A 21777-nucleotide genomic window follows, 5' to 3' on the forward strand; every position below is an offset into this window, starting at 1 on the left:
TTCAGTTTCTAGTCAATGGTAACCCCCAGGATGCTAATAATGGGGGATTCAGTGATGGTAATGCCATTGGTTATCAAGGGGCAATGGTTAGACTCTCTCTTGTTGGAGATGGTCATTGCCTGGCAGAAGTCCCCTGTGACTAATCAGAGGCTGGCAGTTCTTCTGAACAGCATCGGGGAGGACCCAGGCCACAGATGAGTGATAGCGGGTGGGCTTCACTGGGTAGGAGTCAGAGGGGAGAGAGTGTAGGGGAGTTGGTGACAAGGACAGGGATGGCACTCAGCGGGCCCCCTCTTCCCGGTGCTGGGTCCCTCGAGCAGCCACCAAGCGCATTTCTTGCCCACCTAAGAGCCTCAATTGGCGGCAGGGCAGGAAGGCTGCCCAAGGCACTTCCCACACAGACTTAATCGGGGTGGAGGCAGACAGGTGTTGGGGTCCTCACCCGCCACCCTCCCTGATTAAATACCCCTCTCCTGCCACCAAACAGAAGGAGAGCACAAGATTTCACCCAATGTTTGAACACCTTACAATATATATTAGGGGGAGGAGAATTGATGGTGTAGTGGTAATATCACTGGACCAATAATGCAAAGGCCCAGGCTAATGCTCTGGGGATGTGGGTTCAAATCCCACCATGGCAGCTGGTGTAATTTAATTTAATTAATAAAAATCTGAAACTGAAAGCTAGTCAAGTAGACTATCATTGATTGTTATGAAAAGCCATCTGGTTCACTAATGCCCTTTAGGGAAGGAAATCTACCATCCTTACCTGGCCTGGCCTACATGTAACACCAGACCCACAGCAAAGTGGTTGAATCTTAACAACCTTCTGAAATGGCCACTTATTTAAACAGCACGTGGGGATGGGGCAGCAAATGTTGGCCTTGCCAGCAAGGTCCACGTCCCATGAAAAAAGAATAAATAAAAAATATTTAGATCTCAATAGGTGCAGAAGTGAAGAATATGAAGGGCAGAAAATGGCTGACACTTTTGTGAGCATCTGCCAATCACTCCACTAAAATTATAATTCATGACCTGCAGCATACATCGGTTGCTATAGCAACACAAGTACCTTTACTACAAGTGGCTGACCATTCAAAGCAACTATTCAACAGCTATTCCAGCATTGTTATGTTTTGCATTCAGCAGGGGTTTCTTCATATGTCATCCTCCCCACAAATCCAACATTAAAGCTTTTACAGGCCTAATTCTATCCCACATCAGAAATATATTTTAGGTCAGCTGAGGACAAAGTAACTTGGAGCTTTTTTTTTTATTCTTAACATATTTATTTCTCACTTGCAGGTACACATAGGTTACCTACCGAATAAAAAGGTAGTTGGACTAAGCAAACTAGCAAGGTGGGTAAAGTGTCAAACCTTTTTTTTACATTTGATGAGAAGTTTAGGTATTTTATAACAAGTATATAGTTAGTTAAGTTCAAGGGCAGGAAATAAATGTAAAGTGATGCACATTGCACAATGAAAGGGTGTTCTTTTAATGTAAAATATGTTGGGATGGTGTTAGATACAGAACAAGTCTGTTGAAGAAGCCTTGGTAGTCTTCCGTATGTTAACAGCCAAGTCTTTAGCTGGGATTTTCATCATGGGCGGGGCAGAAAATTAGGCAACCTAGCAAAATGTCCATTGACTTTCAGCAGGAATTTCTGGTCCCACCCACTATATACAACTATATATCGCCATCCTAGGTCTTATCAGATCTCTGGCTAACAATAGACTGACCCTAGGTCTAGGTCATGTGCCTTCTTACATCACTGTGGTGGGCAGTATTGTACTCAGTTCCACATTAACCCCGTATGTACCAGACCCTTCTACTACACCTCCCCCAAGTCTTTATCCCATGGCTATATTTACATTAGTTCACTTCAAGTCTTGCATTGTTATAAGTCTTATGCATTCACTTTATAGTTATAACCTTAATGCTGTTCCAACATTATTGCTATTAAATTAACATTAGCAACATTCTCACTACCCCATCTCCCACCTTCAACTCCTTGAAGTTAGAGGTTCAGATGGTCTGGAGGCTTTATAACCCTTCCACATCTTGCTTGCCATTCTGTTGGGAGAGTGGCATTCTCTCTTGTTTCTGCTTGTTGTTGGCTTGGAGGTTGGATTGGCATTTGGGTATGCTTTCATTCTTCCATTGCTTTACATTGAACCATGCCTGGATGGTCTGGCTGCTACGTTGATGCATGGTTGCTGTTACTCTAGATCGTTTCTTGCGGGGTGGACGAAGATGATATTCATCTCCTTGGCAGTGTTTTTCCTCTTTATTTTTCCATGTGGGCCGTCTAGAAGCCCTCTGAAGCTGTGGAAGAGTTTTTCTGTGGCGAGAAGATGTTTGAGTGGTGCGCTTACTTCTGCGTTTTGTTGTCGATGGTGACAGACTGGTACCAGGTTCTAGCATCCTTTGTGGTTTTGGCAGGCTGGCTGGAAGTTGCAGTGCATGCACAGTAATTGCTGTGTTGACCAGCTGTACCATTATTGTAATTGGACGTAAAGCCTTCTCAGACTTGATCCTTTTCTGCTACCACTTCCACCGGAGGTGCCATGATAATCTTGTGGGCGGTAGGTTGGACTGACCACTGGGGACTTTCCTGGACCTGGAATGATAATGAACAAACCTGCTCTGCAAAGAGAGAAGAGAGATTGAAGTTGAAATCCCGAGTCTGAATGTTCTTTAGTGTTCAGTGTACTCAGGACCGTGCTGTTCTGGCTGCCTAATGACAGCGGTAGTCTTGACATCCTCCACCGTCTGGAGGAGATCCAGGGCGATGCAGGTATCCCTGTTCGGGAGAGAGAAAGGCTGGTTATGGATGACGTACATCAGCTTAAAAACCTGTTTTCTGCCATAACTCAGTGGTTCCATTGTTATGCCGATGACCGGGGATCGCACTCCCCCAGCTCTGTAAAATGGAGTGTCCATTTTCAAATCAGACGTCTTTGAACCGTGATTCCTTGTTTGACAGGACTGTCATACTGGAACCTGAGTCCAATTTAAAATTTGTTAGATGACCATTTACCAGGATATTAGTGTTCCAAAATGAAGAGCCACACTCTTTGATCTCACCCAAGCGTAACTTCTGGGTTTTCGGTCTGGACTTTGTAGATTACCTTTGGGATATCTGTGTAGGGCTGGGGTTTTGACTTACACAGTTTACCGAAGGGACCCTGTCGTTTTCAGTGGAAGCATTGGGCTGTGCTCACAGGACACTTATCTCTCCTGTGAGGGGGCTTTGCACCACAGCGCTAGCAAGGTCGCTCTGCTGGACAGTTCAGAAATGGATTTCTCTGACTTGGATTGTCATTGCATCTTTGTGACTTGATGAGCTGGACTGAGGGTTGGCTTCTGCCCCATGTTGTATTTTCTCCCCTTAGGATGGTCCTGTGTTGTTCACGTAGCTCGAACAGCCTTAACTAGCTGGATTGCCTTATCTAGGATAAGATCATCTTTAGCTTGTAGGAGATCAGAGAGTGGATGGTCTGCAACACCCATCATGATTCTATTGCAGATAAGCTCAGACTTTAAATCTCCACATTCACATCCCTCTGTCATCCTGTAGTGATCATTTATGAAGGAATTGCCAGCTTCTCCAGGCAGTTGGACTCTCTTATTAAGTTTAGCTCTTTTCAATATTTTGTTGGATCTCAAGTTGAAATAAATTTTAAAACCTCTTCAAACTTGACAGACGACTTATCAATATCTTGTAATCCAATGATGTCATCTACAATTGACCCAACTGAGTAAAGTTTACGTGTTCTGCTTCAGATTTTTTATTTAGACCTGAAATCTCACTGGAGGGTCCAGGAGGGAAATGGGTTGGGGTAGGGGGGACCAGAGCAGGGAAGCCTGTGACTAACACGATTGGCTTGAGGGAAATGAATGGGTTTGATGGGTCAGTTGGTTTTCTTATGCCATCTTTTCTTTTCTCATTATTTAAAGACAAAAACCCAGAACGTCAGAGGTGCCGTGCAATAGAGCTGCTGTAATCACACTATGATTCTAATATCATCTTCTACTTTGCTGGAAGCTGCTGCATGATTGAGAAAGGAACAGAAACCTGTATGCTCACCACTTACGCACAATCATACATTCTTAAAAGGGTAGTCCCAATGGTACTCTCAGTTACAATATGTACTTAACTCTGTTGCTTTGCTATAGGATGGAACTGTGTACCCCACACTGCATGTAGTTATCCCTGGCCTCTGATCTCTTTCTCTGATCAGGAATTTCTGCCCACAGTGCATTGCACAGATCCACTCCTGGAGCAAAGCAGTTGTGTTGGTCTTGTGTTGTGATTGGCAATGAGAAAAGCATTGAAGAGAGAGAGAATGCTGATCCATGAATTATTTGCCAGGAGGGGAGGGGACCATGAAGCCAGAAGAGAAATTTAGTCTGTGAATTGGAGGGTTTAGTTAGAAAGGCATTGTGAATGGGGAAGGGGAAAAGTACAGCTGTGAAAGGGAGAGGTATGCTTCTAAAAAGAGGGGTGAATGACTGTTCTTGCAGATACTGGGGCCTTGGTAAATTGACTGATCTATTGAATGGGAATGAACCCATATGTCACTTGGCTATTAACTATATTAGATTGGTAATCTATTTAGTGTTTTTGGAAGTGGTCAAAATGCATCATTTTTAATGTAAAAGCTTAATATTTCCCAAGAAAAGAGAATTTAGACTGTCTCTGTGAAGGAGCAGACTTCTGTGCAGGAAGAAGAGGGCCTCTGGGAGAGTGGCCTCTCTGGGAAAATTGAGCGAATGACTGCTCATTTAGCTTTTGAGGAGGCGATGCCTTCTGCATCCCTCTAGAAATGTACCTGCCAACGGGTGTGGGGGAGTAGGCAGGGATTGCAAGCATTTGATTCAAAATTTGTTTTCTACATCCATGCTTAGTATAAGTGCTGTTCCTACAATACCCTTTTTCGTGAAATTGTAGTGGAATCTGCACACCTAACTTTCAGCACATCATATTTTATGAAGCAAGTTGCTATTCTTATGCAAACTTGCCTTGTAGGCTTTGGTCCCTGCTGAAGCCAACTGGGCTACTGATCCTCATCGTGCTTCTGCCTTTTTAACCGCTTGATGCTGCAGCAGAGTTTGCACTGCAAAATCAATAGTATTTTGCACCAGCACTGGCTTCCCCTTGGTGGCAGGAACCCTGTTGGGGGCATGCCATATATGTCAATTGCAGGCTTGTCCAAACTTTTCACTCAGCGAGGTGGGCACATTTCCATTCTATTCTCACTCAAGGGGCCAATGTGCAAACTTCAGAAGGATAAGGTTGGCACAACTTTAAAAGTGAATTTCAAAATAAAGTTATGGCATGAGCAAAAGAAGTAACTTGCTGAGCAAAAATAAAACAATTTAAAAGCAATAAATTGATAATTAAAGAGTAATTAATAAAGGCCACCATTAGAGTGTGAGAGGGTCAGAGTCTGTTTGTCTGGCTCATTCCCAATCCCTTGATGCTTGCTCACTCACCCTCACCCACTGTGTCTGTAGGTGTGATTAATGTTGGTGTGTGGGGGTGAGGGTGAGTGGGAATCCTGCCATTGCTCATGAGTTAGACACACAGACACACTTTGCACACTCATTCTCTCCCCCAAACACACACTCTCTCTCCCCCTCCCCACACACACCCACACAAACACACACTCACCCCTCCCCCCACAAACACGCACACACTCTCTCTCTCTCTCTCTCCCCCCTCCCTATACACACTTCCACACAAACACTTGGACATACCCACACACACACACGCACACTCTCAGACACTCCCATCCCACCCCCACCCCCACACACACACACACACACACACACAGAGCCGTGCATTCCCACTCTTTCCTGAAGCACGCACTCACTCTTTCCCCTATACACACACTCACGTTCTCTCTTTTCCACACCTTGGGCAGTGAGTCTTTTCAGCCACACCACATACCTCGACACTCCCCGGTCCGCATCATCACATCCAGCCTCTTCCAGCACAGCTGAGTCTCTCCCTCCCACTTCCAGCCCTGAGCAAGTTCTCCTCCGCCCACCTGCCGCGGCCCAGAGCGAGTCTCTCTTTCTCTCTCCCTGTCCCCAATATCTCTGTATTGGCGTTCACATGCTGCCACCAGTTTGCTGTTCCTCCAACCACAGACTGCTTCCCTCCCACATTTGCTGCTCATGAGCCTATTAACAGCAAATGTGAGAGAGGAACAGTGTGTGACTGGAGGAGCAGTTTCTTTAAGAATCTCCCACTGCACTTACTGGCATTTTGGAAGCCACCTCTGCGGGCCACATGGGGAGGATTTGCGGGTCACATCCAGCCCACGAGCCAGATGTTGGAAAAGCCTGTAATCTTTCTGGTTGCTTTGTTTTTCTTTCTGCTCATGCACCTTCCTAAACATTAAAGGTCTGGCCAGAGAGCCTTAGCCCAGCACTTCATTGAGGCCTGTCCAATTTCTAGAAGGCATGTGAGGATAGTCATGAGTTATTGCTCCCTCTGATGTTCCTTTCATCCCTGTAGGGATGGGTTTGGTTTCTGCTTACTGTCTGCACACAATGAAATAGCTGGGATCTGGCCTCCCTCCTACCACCCTGGTACTATCAGTTGGTGGACTAACAAGCTGTATCTTCACGTCATAAAACAAAGTAACTCTAACTGATATATAACAGTCAGTCTATTTTCTAAACTGTTGCAAAGCAAGCTACAGACTTGGTCAGTACATGTTACCCAATGCGTCACAAATCACAAGCCAAATTTTTGCCCAGTGAACAAACGTATTAGGGTCAATAAACTTCAGAAATGTAGGACTAAAAGTAGAATATTGAGCTGAACCAGTACAGTACTTTACATAGATCAGAGTTTTAATTATAAACTTGTACAGGCTTATTGTCAAATACTGACACTGAGGTCAACCTGCTGGGTTTGGAAAGGTCAACTTTATTAAGTTTGCCTAGTGACTGGCTGGACCAGATTCCTGGCGGCAAGAGTTTATTGTAAGCACCAAGCAGGAAATAGCACATGGCGATAGATCTTGAAGGCTGAAGCTGCACCTGAAGAAATTCCCTTAACTTTCTTCTTGTATACCAATCTGGAGATGACTGATTAAGAATGCAGAGCAGCACTTTTTGAAAGGTTGCTTTGGAGGTGCTGTTGCAGGAGGTTCAACAAGGGAGAGTTGCTCTGTCTGGGAGTTGGGTCACCCTTCCCTTTGGCGTTCCATTCGCTCCCCTTAGTATAAAGTGGTGGGTGGATGGTGACTGTGATGCGTTCAATAGCAAGAGAATCTGAGGATAGTTGAAGAAAGGGTTTAACTGATTAATAAAATCTGTCATAGAAAGAAGGTCAGTATTTTTACAATACCAAGGAGTTGGGCAGATTATGCAGATCACACAGAGTTTGTTCTCACCCTGTTAACCATGACTGAGTACTCATAAAACAGCTCTTTCCATGCTTCACTCACATACACCCAGACTTAGCAGGGCACACTTTTGGCAGAATCCTACCAGGTTTTCACTAAGTGCGGTAGCCAGCCGGTAAAACGACATTTTACCCGCCGGCCGCAATGGTGATTTTTCACACCATATCGACCCAAACTAGCCGCTTTAATTATGCATTCCTGGGAAACACGCTGTTTCGATGGCAGACGGGCTCTCATTGGTCTGCCACACCATCACCTCGCTGCTTCATCGCACCAGGAGCCATAGTTAAAGTCCAGCCACACTCGCACCTCTCAGTGCTTCCAGCCCATGACTGCTGCACAGGAGACATGGTCCCCAAAGGAAAGAAGACAGCAGCCCCCAGGTTTAGTGACGCGTCTCTCGAGCGCCTTTGGATTGCCGTGGAGGCCCGCCATGATGTCCTCTACCCCCGCTCTGGTCGCAGGATGGGCTGCTGCCTCACCAATCCAGCATGGGAGGTGGTAACAGCGGTGGTCAGGCCAATGCTCTTCCAAAGAGGACAGCAACCCCATGTTGCTACAGGATGAATGGTCTCATCCGTTCCGCCAGGTTAACTCACTCTTCTCATCACTCTCAACTCACACACTCACAAACCCACCACACATCCACAGGGATCTCACATCTCAAGGGACAACACCACTAACTCTCACACACCCCCTCACATCTCCATCAGGCTCATATCCTCTGGAGCTCACGTCCTCATCCTGTCCATGGCTCCCTTCACCACACAAACACTCCATGCAGCACCATGTGTCTTACTCACTCTCTCCATCTGTTTCAATGCAGGAGAAGCCTGCTCACATCAGCAGGGAGAGGTCTCAAACCATGGGTAGATTGGTCCACATTAGGCCCCTCACTCACCTTGAGGAGCGTGCCATCGTGCTGACAGATGAGGACGTGGACCCTGCCTGAGGCGACAGTGAGGTCAGTGGCAAACACCATCTGAAGATCCTGTAAAACATCATCCCTCTCTCAACACAACTGTGAGTGCTCTCTCTCCTGCTTTTGATTCTGCTGCCATGCACTAATTATCTCTACTTAGGTTCACAGGGAGCTCTGTCAAGCGACCAACACCCTCAGCCAGCCAATCCCTCAGCTCTATCCAGGTCCTCACCTCCAGCCAAGAGGACACCTCCTCCATTGTAGAGCTGGAAATAAACAGCCTGGAAGACCTGTCACAGCGCTGACACACACCCTCCACCAGCACAGAGACACATCTCAGTGGGACCTAGATCTAGAGCAGGCTTGGGTTCGCAATCTGGTGGCCACCGTTTGGGCACATGTCTACAGCAGGAGGAGGCAGTTCAGTCGAGCTCTCTGCCATTTTGAGGACTGCTGGGGAAGAGGCATCTGTGAGGTCCGAGTCAGATGACGAGTCTCTGGATTTGGCCTTCCGACTTATAGTGTAAAGTCAGCAGAAGGCGGGGAACATCACGCAGAGCTGTTGGAAGCCCTCAACAGAGTGGCTTGCGAGCTGGAGGAGTGTGTCCGCTTGTTCTCTGATGAAGTGGTGCCCACACGTGCGCACATGCCGGTCTCCGTGGGAAGGATAGTGGACGCTATGGAGACCCTGATCCAACAGAATGTGGAGCCATGTACAGACCCACACTCCATCGCCACAGCCATGGGTGAGTTCCTGCAGTGGCAGCACGAGATGGAAACGGGGCACCTCATCATTCCTCCAGGTGCTCCTTATCCTCAAGGAGTCAGGCCGGGGCTCCCGGGCACCAGAAGGGAGAGGGAGCTGCAGCTGGACAGCCCTAAATCATCCAATAAGGAATCGCAGAGGCTGCCCACTCCCTCCGAGTCCCCTTTGCCTGTGATCCCCTCAACCTCATCCTCTGTCACCGCGGTGGGAGCACCGACGCGTGAGTGATTCTGTGTGTGTGGCAGGTTCTTTCGGAGCTTCAAGCAAGCATTCTCCCATGCACGCAGATCCTTCATATATCACGCTCATCTCAATGTCCTGAGCATTTTCAATGCTGTCTGCTCGGATTCACTTTCAGTTGTCCATCTGAGCTGACCTGCATCTCCGCCCATCCACTGATCACACTCCCATGCAGCACCTGATCTTGCCCACTACGACTCTCGTTTCACTTTCAATTTAGACAGGATGGTCTTGATTCAATTTTTCATGCGCTACCCCATCCTTTCCCCTCCCCCAGTCACCCATTTCCTTTCCCCCATCACAGCTGACCCCCCTGGCATTACCTTTCACCTCCCCTCCATGACCTACCAGCCACAACCCTTTTCCTTCAGGGATGTCCTGGTGAATGTGCTCATTCCTTCCCAAAAATCCCACCCCCATCCACATTAACCTCATGGACCTCCTCCTCCCATCTCTGCCTCCGAGTCCCCACCAAGCACCCTCGCCGTCCCTTCTACTGCTACCGTCACACCCTCACCCTCCTATCCTATCGCTTCACTCTGCCCTTGGTCATTCTCACCATTCCCTCATACCACGCCCACCCTTAGTTCACTCCCAAGGAGGCAGTCATGGACCCATCAGACCCCTCCCTTGCACATTCACCTGGACATACCCCACTCTGGACCCCTCACCCCTCCAGACCCCTCCCTCCTAAAGTCCCTTCCCCACTCCCCGGACCCCTTCCACCCCAAACCCCTTCCCCCCCTCCAGACTTCTTACCCCCACCGGAACCCCTTCCCCATGGCATCCCTTCTTCCCCCTTGTTTCCCCCCACCCCGCTTAGGCCCTCTCCCTTCCTGACTCCTTCCCCCACCCTTACTTCTTCCTCCGCCCCTACTCCCTTCCCTCTCTGCATTCCTTCCTCCCCCTGGAATCCATCCACTCTCTGCACTCCTACTCCCTCCGAACTCCTTCCCTTACACCTACCTCCCCAATTGCCATCTTCTCCCCTCGTTACCCCCTCTTCCCCCATACCCCCTCCCCCCTCGCAACCACCCCCCCGACACCTTCATTCCTCCCTCCCAACCTCAACCCCACCCGACACCTCTTCATCTCCCAGTCGATCCTAGACCTCTCTCTCCCACCCCTTCAACCATCACCCGTTGTGAGCATCAACGGTCACCATCCAACTTCTGTGAGCTGCTTTGCAGCAGAGCCATGTCCATGAGAATCCACCCAGCATGCCATGGATGTTCCTCCAGTGTGACATTGCTCTTCGGCCCCAGTGTCTTCTGTCCTTGGACGTCGACGATATGAGGCAGACTCTGGCAGTAAGCCCCAACTTCTGCACGTCACACTTGTCAAGGTGAGTTCTGCACCGGCGTGATTTTTCACTGATGTGGGCGGACGATCCAGTGGGGGTGGGGGGGTGGTGCTGGGGATGAGTCCAGTGGGCTGGCTTTATAATGATATGCAGATATATTACAGTGAGGTTCCCGATGTGCGATGGTGAGGAACACAGTCTGCCGTCGGCAGGCTGAGCGAACGATCACAAACTGGTTTCACGACACTGGGAAACCAATTTTTCGCCTTCTCACCATATTGTCCGCTAACACCACCGAACACGCCCGATGCTAGCGCGCATGGACGATTCTGCCCCTTGCTGCCAATTCAAACTGGAATTGTCACGTTACAATTTTGAAAAGTGAACACACGAAACCCATACCTGTATGAAGGTTCAAAACAAAAACAGAATGACCTGGAAAAACTCAGCAGGTCTGGCAGCATCGGCGGAGAAGAAAAGAGTTGACGTTTCAAGTCCTCATGACCCTTCATCTCCCAGTCGATCCTAGACCTCTCTCTCCCACCCCTTCAACCATCACCCGTTGTGAGCATCAACGGTCACCATCCAACTTCTGTGAGCTGCTTTGCAGCAGAGCCATGTCCATGAGAATCCACCCAGCATGCCATGGATGTTCCTCCAGTGTGACATTGCTCTTCGGCCCCAGTGTCTTCTGTCCTTGGACGTCGACGATATGAGGCAGACCCTGGCAGTAAGCCCCAACTTCTGCACGTCAGAAGGGTCATGAGGACTCGAAACGTCAACTCTTTTCTTCTCCGCCGATGCTGCCAGACCTGCTGAGTTTTTCCAGGTAATTCTGTTTTTGTTTTGGATTTCCAGCATCCGCAGTTTTTTTGTTTTTATCTCTGTATGAAGGTTATTCATTCGTCACACATAACCAGCTGGATGCTTGGATTTCATGCTTGGTGTGCTCTTCAAATTTCCAACATCTCATTACTTCCTTGCTTGCAGCTCAGTGTATGCAGTGCTGCGTAAAAAGGAAAACAAATAAAGGAGAACCCCATCATTTTAAACCTAAAGGAGAAACGCTGGACAAACAAGGTCATTAGAACATAGTGAGTGAGGGCTGGAGGTCCCCCTGAAACTTCAGGCTAGAACCATCTTTTTGCTATCGATCTTCATTACTTAAACACCTAGGTCTTGTTCTTTACTGGAATGGGTTTTTGAGTGGAGGGGAAGGAGTTTTGTGCCATGAGAGAGGAATTTTCAGATGGCAGAGTTTCCTGCCCTGTCACCCGAAGGGTTTGTGATGAGCGCATCCCTACCAATTACAGCAACCCTACAACCTTTTAACGCTCTGAGGATTGGCCAGCTCTGTAGTCCCAGCAGCGCCAGTGGCAGCAGTGGCCAGGACTTGGACTACAACTAGTCCCTAGTTAAGGGCCTCATCCCACCACCAGTATTCAACCAGTGGTGGACAGTGGAGTCACCACATGGGAAACTGGAAGCAGCCTTGCGTGGGGAAGGGGACCCTTGTTCAAAGGCACTCAGTACCTGATGAAGGTATCTGGCATTGGGAAAGGAGGGCATGTCTGCTGAAAGCTACCCTTGCCTCCAACCTCCCCATCCCCCACCCTCCTGTGACCCCCCCACCCCGCAACCCCCATCCCTCACTCACTTATTGCCCCAGATCCCTCGTTGGTCCTGGGCCTCAGATGGGTGCAATGGTGGCACTGCCTACAATGGAGCACTGCCAGCCTCTGGCTGTGAGCTCTCGGCGGGCAGGATTACTGCCCCCAGGGTCCTTAATCCCAGGGAAGGCCCATGGTGGCTGCTTAAGTGCCTGATAGGCAATTAATTCTCTTGACCTTCCACAACGGATGTGAGGCAAGGCTCTCTCCAGTCAGCAGTCAAGACCTCCGTCACTTGGATTATGCTCCACCCACTCTGTCTCTAAGGGGAAAATACTGGCTAAAAGATACCACGCTTGAATCATTTGTAATTAGTTAAATTTGGTAATAGTTTATTTTAGCTGCCTCCGAAGTGTTTTCTTATCAGGGTGCATCAAGAAAGGCAGATCTCGAAATTGGCATTAGGTAAAAATAGTTGCTTAAAGTGCATTGGGCCACTGCGCTCTGCCATGTATTAAGAGGCCTGATATCACTTTGCAAGCTATGATAATTGTGAAGATCTTGTGTGTGAGAGCCTGCCAGTATGTTTCTTACTGACAGATATTTCCATACTCCGCAAGCATCCTGCAGCAGGAAACAGTTTATTACTGCTACTTTTTAATATAACTATTGTTACGTCTGGAAAGCCACCTTAAGTGTCATGGAGCTCTTAGTGCCCCACTGCACATTGAGCTGAAATTCATTCGGCTCCTAATGGTCAATGAATGCAATAGGTTGGAGTGTCAGAGTGGGAGAGGTAACTTGGGTTTACGTGAGGCAAGGAGATCTGTATGTTTGGATGAGATTTTGCTTAAGGCTGCAACTGATACCACAGATGCCAAGAATGCAGTGCTGCATGCAATGTGTGCAGGTGAATCTTGCCTAGTGAGAGCTTTGCAGGCTTCCCTGGCATGCAGGTCAGTGGGCACTTTTGGATGACATGCTCTGCCCACTGATCATCATCTTCCTCCTCCTGCTCCTCTGAGGATAATGAGCAGCCAGCACCATCCTGTGGCACCTGTGCGATTCTGCTCTGTAATACCAGGTTGTTGGGAGCAGAACTCATCACCACTGTGCCTGATACCCTTGAAGCACCTCATTGGAAAATGCCCCCAGAGGGTCCAAAGTACCAGGACAGCTTTTTAAGCAAAGCAATGGCCTATTCATTGGTTGCCTTGATCATCAAATGCTGATGGTTATATCTCCCATGGGCCTCTGTGATGGGGTTCTGTCACAGTATCATCAGTCATATCTTCCGCAAGTAGTGTAGCTTTGAATACTCATTCCAAAAATGGGGGCTGACGTGTACATCGAATATAAAATGTGTCAGGGCAGAAGCAACAAGGAATGTAAATACTTGGACTCATCTCCATTAGAAGGCACTGAAAAACTGTATACCTCTTACATGGGAAGATGGTAAAGCTGAACTCTAATTTTTATGGGGAGGAGGAATATTTTCAATATTTTATTTGATAAATCCAGTTTGTTCTGGTGTCTTGCAATGGACATAGAAAAGAAAATAAATCCCTTTCCACCCGTCTAACTGCGCCCAGTAAGAAAATGAGAGATGTACCAAACACATATTAAATTCTATTGCAAACATTTGATCTTTTTCCATCCTCTCTATTATAATGCACCAATAGAAAACAGCATAGGGGACCATCGATCTGTATTTGACTAATTGATGCACATGTAACTCCATAAAAACTCATGATCCTGCTTTCAAATCAACTGAAATCATGCATGTTCAGTTAACATAAATATTATTCATTTATAAACATGACTTAAAGACTTCTTTTAAACATACACTGACAGCCAACTTCAGTCTCCTTTAAGGCGTTTTTATTGTCCACCAGCATCCTTACCTCGAGTTTCAATGAATAATAAGGTCTCCACAAAACTACTGCAGGTTCTGGCTATCCCCAGAGCCAATGTGATCAAATGTAAACATGCCACCCATGGAGCTTTGTCCACTGGATAGTTTTACAGTTCATATAAAACAACCTTTGTCTGCACTAGAATGCTGCTTCAGGCTACATTAGAGAGCTTAAGTTGGAGTTTGGTGAGAGAGGGCCTTTTAAGTGTTAATTTTTATCTAAAGCCTAGTCTAAAAGTTGCTCTTTGGGTTGGGAGCAGGTGAGTTTTAGTCCAGCTTTAAAATAAGAGTCATACAGGCTCTGCTTGCAGCTGCAGCTAGTTAACTAGATAACTGGTTTAAACAGGTTTTCAGAAGCTAGATTCAGGCAGCATAGAAGCAGGCCATCTTACAGTGCTGCTTTTGTTTGCACTGGAGTGCTGTTTTGGGCTGCATAAGAGCGCTTAAGTTGGAGTTTGGTGCGAGAGGGAGTTCGGTGAAGATGAAGGAGGTAATCCTTTCTTTTTCAACCTTTCCTCAGTATGAGGAGCGGCAGCCCTTGGTAAGTAGGACCTGGTGAGTATCTCTTCTGTCCTTAATATTCTCTAAACTAGAGGAAGTAAAAGCAAAGGGAGTAATTTAAGGGTAAACCATGAAGGGCAGCTCGGCTGAGTGGAATGCTCCTCCTATGTGATGTGGAAAGTCAGGGACACTTCCAGTGTCCAGGGCAACCATGTGTGCAGGAAGTACCTCCAACTGCAGCTACTCAAAATCTGCTCTTTGGAGCTGGAGCAGTGACTGGAGTCACTGTGGTGCATCTGCAAGGATGAGATCTTCGTGAATAGCACATTCAGTGAGGTAGTCACACCCAGGTAAAGAGTCCACAGGTAGAAAGGGAATGGATGACCACCAAACAGAGTAAAAGCACTAGGCACGTAGTGCAGGAGCCCATTGGGTCCATCTCCCTCTCTAACAAATTTTCCATTTTGGATGTTGCTGGGGGAGATGGTTTCTCAGGGGAATGCAACAAGAGCCAAGTCCATGGCACCACGGATGGCTCCTCTTCACAGTGGAGGGAGAAATGAAGTAGGAGATCAATAGTGATAGGGTATTCTGTTGTAAGGGGAAGAGATAGAACTTTCTGCAGCCGTAGACGTGACCCCAAGGTGGTATGTTGTCTCCCTGGTGCTAGGATCAAGAATGTCACTGAGTGGCTGCAGGACATGGTGAACAGCCAGAGGTCGTAGTCCAAATTGTTACCAACATAGGGAATAACAGGAATGAGGCCCTGAAAGCAGAATGTAGGGAGCTAGGTAATAAATTAAAAAGCAGCACCTCAAATGTAGTAATCTCAGTTTTACTCCCAGTGCCATGAGCTAGCGAGATCAGGATTCAGAGAATAGACTAGATGAATGAATGGCTGGACAGATGCCGTAGGAGGGAGGAATTTAGATTCCTGAGGCATTGGGACCGATTCTAGGGAAGATGGGACCTGTATAAGCTGGACAGTTTGCAGCCCAGCAGGAGCAGGACTAATATCCTCGCAGGAGTCCTCGTTAGTATTGTGGGGGAGGGTTTGAGTTAGACTGGCAGGGGAATGGGAACCTGGACAGGGAGACACAAGAGAGTGAAACAAAGATAAGAATGAAAGACAGAAAAGTAGAAAGCAAAAGCGGAAGGCAGAAGAAAGAAGCACTGACAGCAGATAGGGCTGAAGTACAAAAAAGATTTGTAAAAATGTTAAAAAGCTAAGTCTAAACTCATTGTATCTGAATGCAGAGAGCATTCACAATAAGGTAGATGAATTAACAGTGCAAATATATGTAAACAGGTACAATATGATTGCGATTATGGAGACATGGCTGCAGGGTACTTGATATTTAGGAAGGACAGGCAAAAAGGAAAAGGAGGTGGGGTAGGGTTAAGGATGAAATGAGTGCAATAGTGAGAGAGGATATTGGCTCAGAAAATCTAGATGTAGAATCAGTTTGGGTGGAGTTAAGAAGCAACAAGGGTGGAAAACATTAGATGGAGTTGTCTATAGGCCTCCAAACAGTAGTGGTAAACTTGGGACGGCATTAAATTGGAAATTAGAGACGCATGTAACAAGGGTGCAACAGTTATCATGGGTGATTTTAATATGCATATAGATTTGGGCAAACCAAATTAGCAATAATACTGTGGCCGTCTAATTCCTGGAGTGTGTATGAGAATTTTTTTAGACCAGTACTGGAGGAGCCAACTAGGGAACAAGCTATCCTAGATTTGGTTTTGTGCAATGAGAAGGGGTTAATTAATAATCTTATTGTGCAAGGTCCTTGAGGGAACAGTGACCATAACATGATAGAATCCTTCATTAGGATGGAAAGTGAAGTCGTTCAATCTAAAACTAGGGTCCTAAATCTAAACAAAGGAAACCATGAAGGTATGAGGGGTGAATCAGCTCTGACTGTTTGGGGAACTTCATTAAAAGGCATGACAGTGGATAGTCAAGGGATAATACTTAAGGAACAAATGTATGCATTGCAACAGTTATACATTCCTTTATGGTGCAAAAATACAACATGAGAAATGGCCCAACAATGGCTAAAATAAATTACAGGTAGTGTTAGATCCAAAGAGGAGACATATAATGTTGCTAGAAAAAGTAGCAAGCCTGAGGATTGGGAGCATTTTAGAATTCATTAAAGGAGGACCAAGAGATTGATTAAGAGGGGAAAAATAGAATATGAGAGTAAACTTGCAATGAACATAAAAATAGACTGTAAAAACTTCAATATATATGTAAAAAAGAAAAAGATTAGTGAAGACAAAGGTAGGTCACTTACAGTCCTAAACAGGAGAATTTATAAGAGAGAACAAGGAAATGGCAGAGCAATTAAATAACTACTTTAGTTCTGTCTTCATGGAGGAAGCCACAAATAACTTCCAAGAAATGTTAGGGAAACAGGGGTCTAGAGAGCAGGAAGAATTGAAGGAAATTAGTATTAGTAAAATAATAGCGCTGGAGAAATTATTGGGACTGAAAGCTGATAAATCCCCAGGGCCTGATAATCTACATCCCAGGGTACTAAAGGATGTTGCTATGGAAATAGTGGATGCGAAGGTTGTCAGCTTCCAAAATTCTGTAAATTCTGGAACAGTCCCAGCAGATTGCAGGGTGGTAAATGTAACTCCACTATTTAAAAAAGGAGGGAGGGAGAAAACAGTGACTTACAGACTGGTTAGCTTAACATCAGTAGTAGGGAAAATGCTCAAGTCTATTATAAAGAATGTGATAACAGGACACTTAGAAAATATCAACGGGATTAGACAAAATCAACATGGATTTATGAAAGGGAAATCATGTTTGACAAATCTACTGGAGCTCTTTGAGGATGTAACTAGCGGAATAGATAAGGGAGAACTAGTGGAGGTGGTGTATTTGGATTTTCAGAAAGCTTTTGATAAAGTCCCACATAAGAGGTTGATGTGCAAAATTAAAGCACATGGGATTTGGAGTAATATATTGGCATGGATTGCGAATTGGTTAGCAGACAGGAAACAGAGAGTAGGAAAAAATGGGCCTTTTTTGGAGTGGCAGGTGGTGACTAGTGGGGTACTGCAGGGATCAGTGCTTGGGCCCCAGATATTCACAATATATATCAATGATTTGGATGAGGGAACCCAATGTAATATTTCCAAGTTTGCTGACAACATGAAACTTGGTGGGAACGTGAGTGGTGAGGAGAGTGTTAAGAGGCTTCAAGGCAATTTAGACAAGTTGATTAAGTGGGCAAATACATGGCAGGTGCAGTATAACGGGGATAAGTGAAGTTATCCACTTCAATAAGAAAAACAGGATGGCAGTGTATTATTTAAATGGTGCTGATTGGGAAATGTTGATGTACAAAGGGACCTGGGTGTCCTTGCACACCAATCACTGAAAGCAAGTACGCAGGTGCAGCAAACAGTTAAGAAGGCAAATGGTGTGTTGGCCTTCATTGTGAGAGGACTTGAGTACAGGAACAAGGATGTTTTACTGCAGCTGTACAGGGCCTTGATGAGACCACACCCGGAGTATTGTGCGCAGTTTTAGTCTCCTTACCTAAGAAAGGATGTACTTGCCATAGAGGGAGTGCAGCGAAGGTTCACCAGACTGATTCCTGGGATGACATATTGTCATTTGGGGAGAGATTGGGCCAACTAGGCCGGTATTCACTGGAGTTTAAAAGAATGAGAGGAGATCTCATTGATATATATATAATTCTGACAGGGATGGACAGACTGGATGCAGGGATGATGTTTCTTCTGGCTGGGTGGGGGGTGGGGGCAGTCTAGAACAAGGGGTCACAGTCTCAGGATACGGGGTAAACCATTTAGGACTAAGATGAGAAGAAATTTCTTCACTCAGAGGGTGGTGAACCTATGTAATTCTCTACCACAGAAGGTTGTGGAGACCATGTCACTGAATATACTTAAGAAGGAAATGGATAGATTTATAGACTCTAAAGGCATCAAGGGGTAAGGAGCGAGCAGCAGTATGGCAATAAGATAGAGAATCAGCCATTGGCTCGAAGGGCCAAATGACCTACACCTGCTCCTATTTTCTATGTTTATAGGTAAGAAAAATCTTAAAACCAGGGTGAAAAAGTTCACATACATTTTACTGTAAATTCAAGACATGATTTCACTAAATGCTTTTCTTTAAAAGTTGTAGATCATCTTTTTTCATGTAACTAAAGTTTAGTGATGTTCCCCCATGGAATGATTGAATTCATACAGTTATACTGTATTTCAGCATTTAAATAAATGGTGTTTCAAAACTGGTATAATCCAGGTAGACTGTGGAAATTTATTAGCAGGGCTTTTGTGCCAAGTAGAGGCCTAAACATGTATTCTGGTGCCGAAGAAATGAGGTTGTCTTATATACCAGGTTGACTTATACGCCATGATCTGCAGTACACTTGGTCATTCTGGAGCCTTTCATGGAGGCTGTAGTGGGCTGAAGAGCTGAGGCACTTGAGGATGCCTCAGTATGAGTGCGTCATGGCAGCTACCGAGAATCTTGCACACACTTGCAGAATTATTTTGCGGTGGTCACATATCAGCTGTTTGTTGAAAGAGTGGAATTCCTTCCTATTCATAAATTGACCTGGCCACCTGGCTAATCTGACGGTGCCCTAATAGTCACATGGGTGCAATCTATTCCACCCTGCACCTGACTGGTTCCTGCAAGGTGAACATGACACCTTTTGGCCCTGTCTGGCAGCACCCATTTCGAACCTGATATAGTCTGATGCCCTCCCATACAAGACATCTGCAACCTGAGTGATGCAGTTATGGGTGGCAGATTGCAAAAACCTGCAAATGTCAGCAGCCAACCTGTGGAATGATCTGTATGCAAAGAAATTGTGTGTCACAGTCACCTTGACCATGGGCCATGGGCATTGGGTGTCACCAAATCCTTGTGGCCTCAGGTCCTCCTCTAAAAGGGCACAGAGGCCTGTGGTCACCTGCCCATGAGAGAATCATCTGCACCCTTAAGTCTCCTCTATACTGTGGGGTCCAAATGCAGATTGGGTAAACATTTTGCAGAACACTTCCATTCAGTCCGCAAGCATGAACCCAAACTTCCAGGTACTGCCAGACTCGCTGAACATTTCCAGCATTTTCTGTTTTTATTTTAATACTATTTAGGAAATTGCTTAGGCCTGGATTTTCACATCCAAGATGGAGACATTCCTGTAAATTGCTCATAGAGCTTCCACCTTTTAACTGATCATTGAATGATCAATGGGTCAGTATATTACACAATAAGGAATATTATAATGAAAATGAAAGTTATAGTATTAAAAGTATGGGTGTCTTTTGTCAAGAGTGAGGGTTTTTAATGATGAAGCTGAAAAATATCAACTTTGCATTGTGTTTGAGTATTTTTTGTCCTTGACCCACTAATAGTTGATGTTTTTGTTGAGCTACAATGATAAATGAGAAAGAACCCCCCCCACCGCCCCCCGTGTTTTAGACGCATAAATAACTAATATAAACTTTAAAAGTACACATTTCCGATCATTACTTTTTCAGTGTATTTTTCAACTTTTTGGTGAGAACTTAATGAAATGATTGCAACTGAACTCTTTAAGCTTCTTGTGAGAACACGAGCACATTTAATATTTTGATTCTGTATATGAGGGCTCTAATGTTCAAACATTTGAAGTTTAGAAAAAGTCACTTTTTTACATTTTCATTACAGAATTATGAACGTTTTCCTGAAAGTTAAACCTACAATGCAGGACTACAACAAAAGGTGACCATAATTTATTATTTTTTTACAGGATTGTTGAAATCTACAGTAGAAGACTTCAAGGTACTATTAATTCCAATATAATTTGTATTTTTATAAAGTGTGCTATAGGTGACTTCTATGCATTACTGCCTTTGCTTCTCTTTTTCTCAAATCCATAACCTAATTTATCAATATGTTGGCCTAACTTTAAAGTTATATAGTCCAAACTTTCCTTGCAACAGATATGGGACTTTCGATACAGGTTGCATTCTGTATCCACTCAGTTTACCTTTCCCTTGGTGTCATGGTTCACCAAGTACATCTCGTAAGACCAGGCATACTGGCAAACCAAGCAGTAGATGTTGGGGCTATCCAGTGATCTACACCCAGATCTGTACTGGAATACCCATAACATAATCTAGTTAAAAAAAAACACTTTTCATGTGGCCCCAAGGCAGCAAAATCCTTTTCTGATTATGGGGTTTGAGGGTGGGGAGTGGAGGGGATGGGGAGGACACCCAACACTGCCCTCAGCCAGTCCATCTCGACCAGACTTTCCAGCTTGGATGCAATGGTAGGTACCCTAGATGTATCCCTTGTTGTTTGGGTTCCCACCAATGCTAGGCAAATAAAGGATCCTGTTGTTAAACCTACAAAATATTTAAGGTTTAAAAGCTGAGGTTCAGATGGGCTCAAGCCAGCACTAACATCAAAACGCACTGTGCTATCGATTTCAGGGTTGTATATTAAATCTTACATCCGATGAATTCTAATTCGCTTATATTTTTGCAAATCGTCTCTCCAACATACATCGGAGAGGCATTTCCTGTGTTTTATAATCAAATCTTGTTCTTACTTGCGAACTTTGTCTTACAATAGTTCACCCAATTTTAATACTAATGCTCATCTCCTAATAACAGCTTTTAGTTACCTTGGTTTCTGCAAAAAGGTACAGCAAACTCCAAGCAACAGGAATCAAACAGTCTCAGTTGATATGACTTAAGGGCAGAGTAGTTAGCAGGAACCAATATTATGTAACTGAAAGTGATATGATAGCTTCAGCTCAAATGAGAGTGTCCATTTTATTAGGTCGATGTCAATGTCCAGGGCAAGTCTTTGAAATGTTGATAGGATTTCTACACGCATTTGCTAAAGAGATTTAGTAGATCAAGTTTTCATTCTGGAGTATTTGTTGAACCAAGAGGCATTCCTACTTCCTCTTCCTAAGCACCACTGGGCCAGTTTTCCCCCATTGTAAAGGATACTGTAATGCAAAATACAGCTAACTTACCTACTGTGTAGGGCCATTTGGATTATTCAAATGAAAGCAGGCAACATGCTAGG

The 21777-nt window shown here is 45.4% G+C and overlaps 1 protein-coding gene across 1 annotated transcript in view; it reads left to right on the forward strand.

The window, feature by feature from the left end:
- gch2 (GTP cyclohydrolase 2) overlaps positions 1-21777 on the forward strand; it is a 75127-nt gene that overhangs the window by 20330 nt on the left and 33020 nt on the right. The window contains exons 3-4 of the mRNA XM_041207349.1: positions 1306-1361; positions 20483-20514. Coding sequence (XP_041063283.1) covers positions 1306-1361; positions 20483-20514 — 88 coding nt within the window. The remainder of the gene's footprint in view (positions 1-1305; positions 1362-20482; positions 20515-21777) is intronic.

This window comes from Carcharodon carcharias, chromosome 2 (assembly GCF_017639515.1).
Source record: "Carcharodon carcharias isolate sCarCar2 chromosome 2, sCarCar2.pri, whole genome shotgun sequence".
NCBI lineage: Eukaryota > Metazoa > Chordata > Chondrichthyes > Lamniformes > Lamnidae > Carcharodon > Carcharodon carcharias.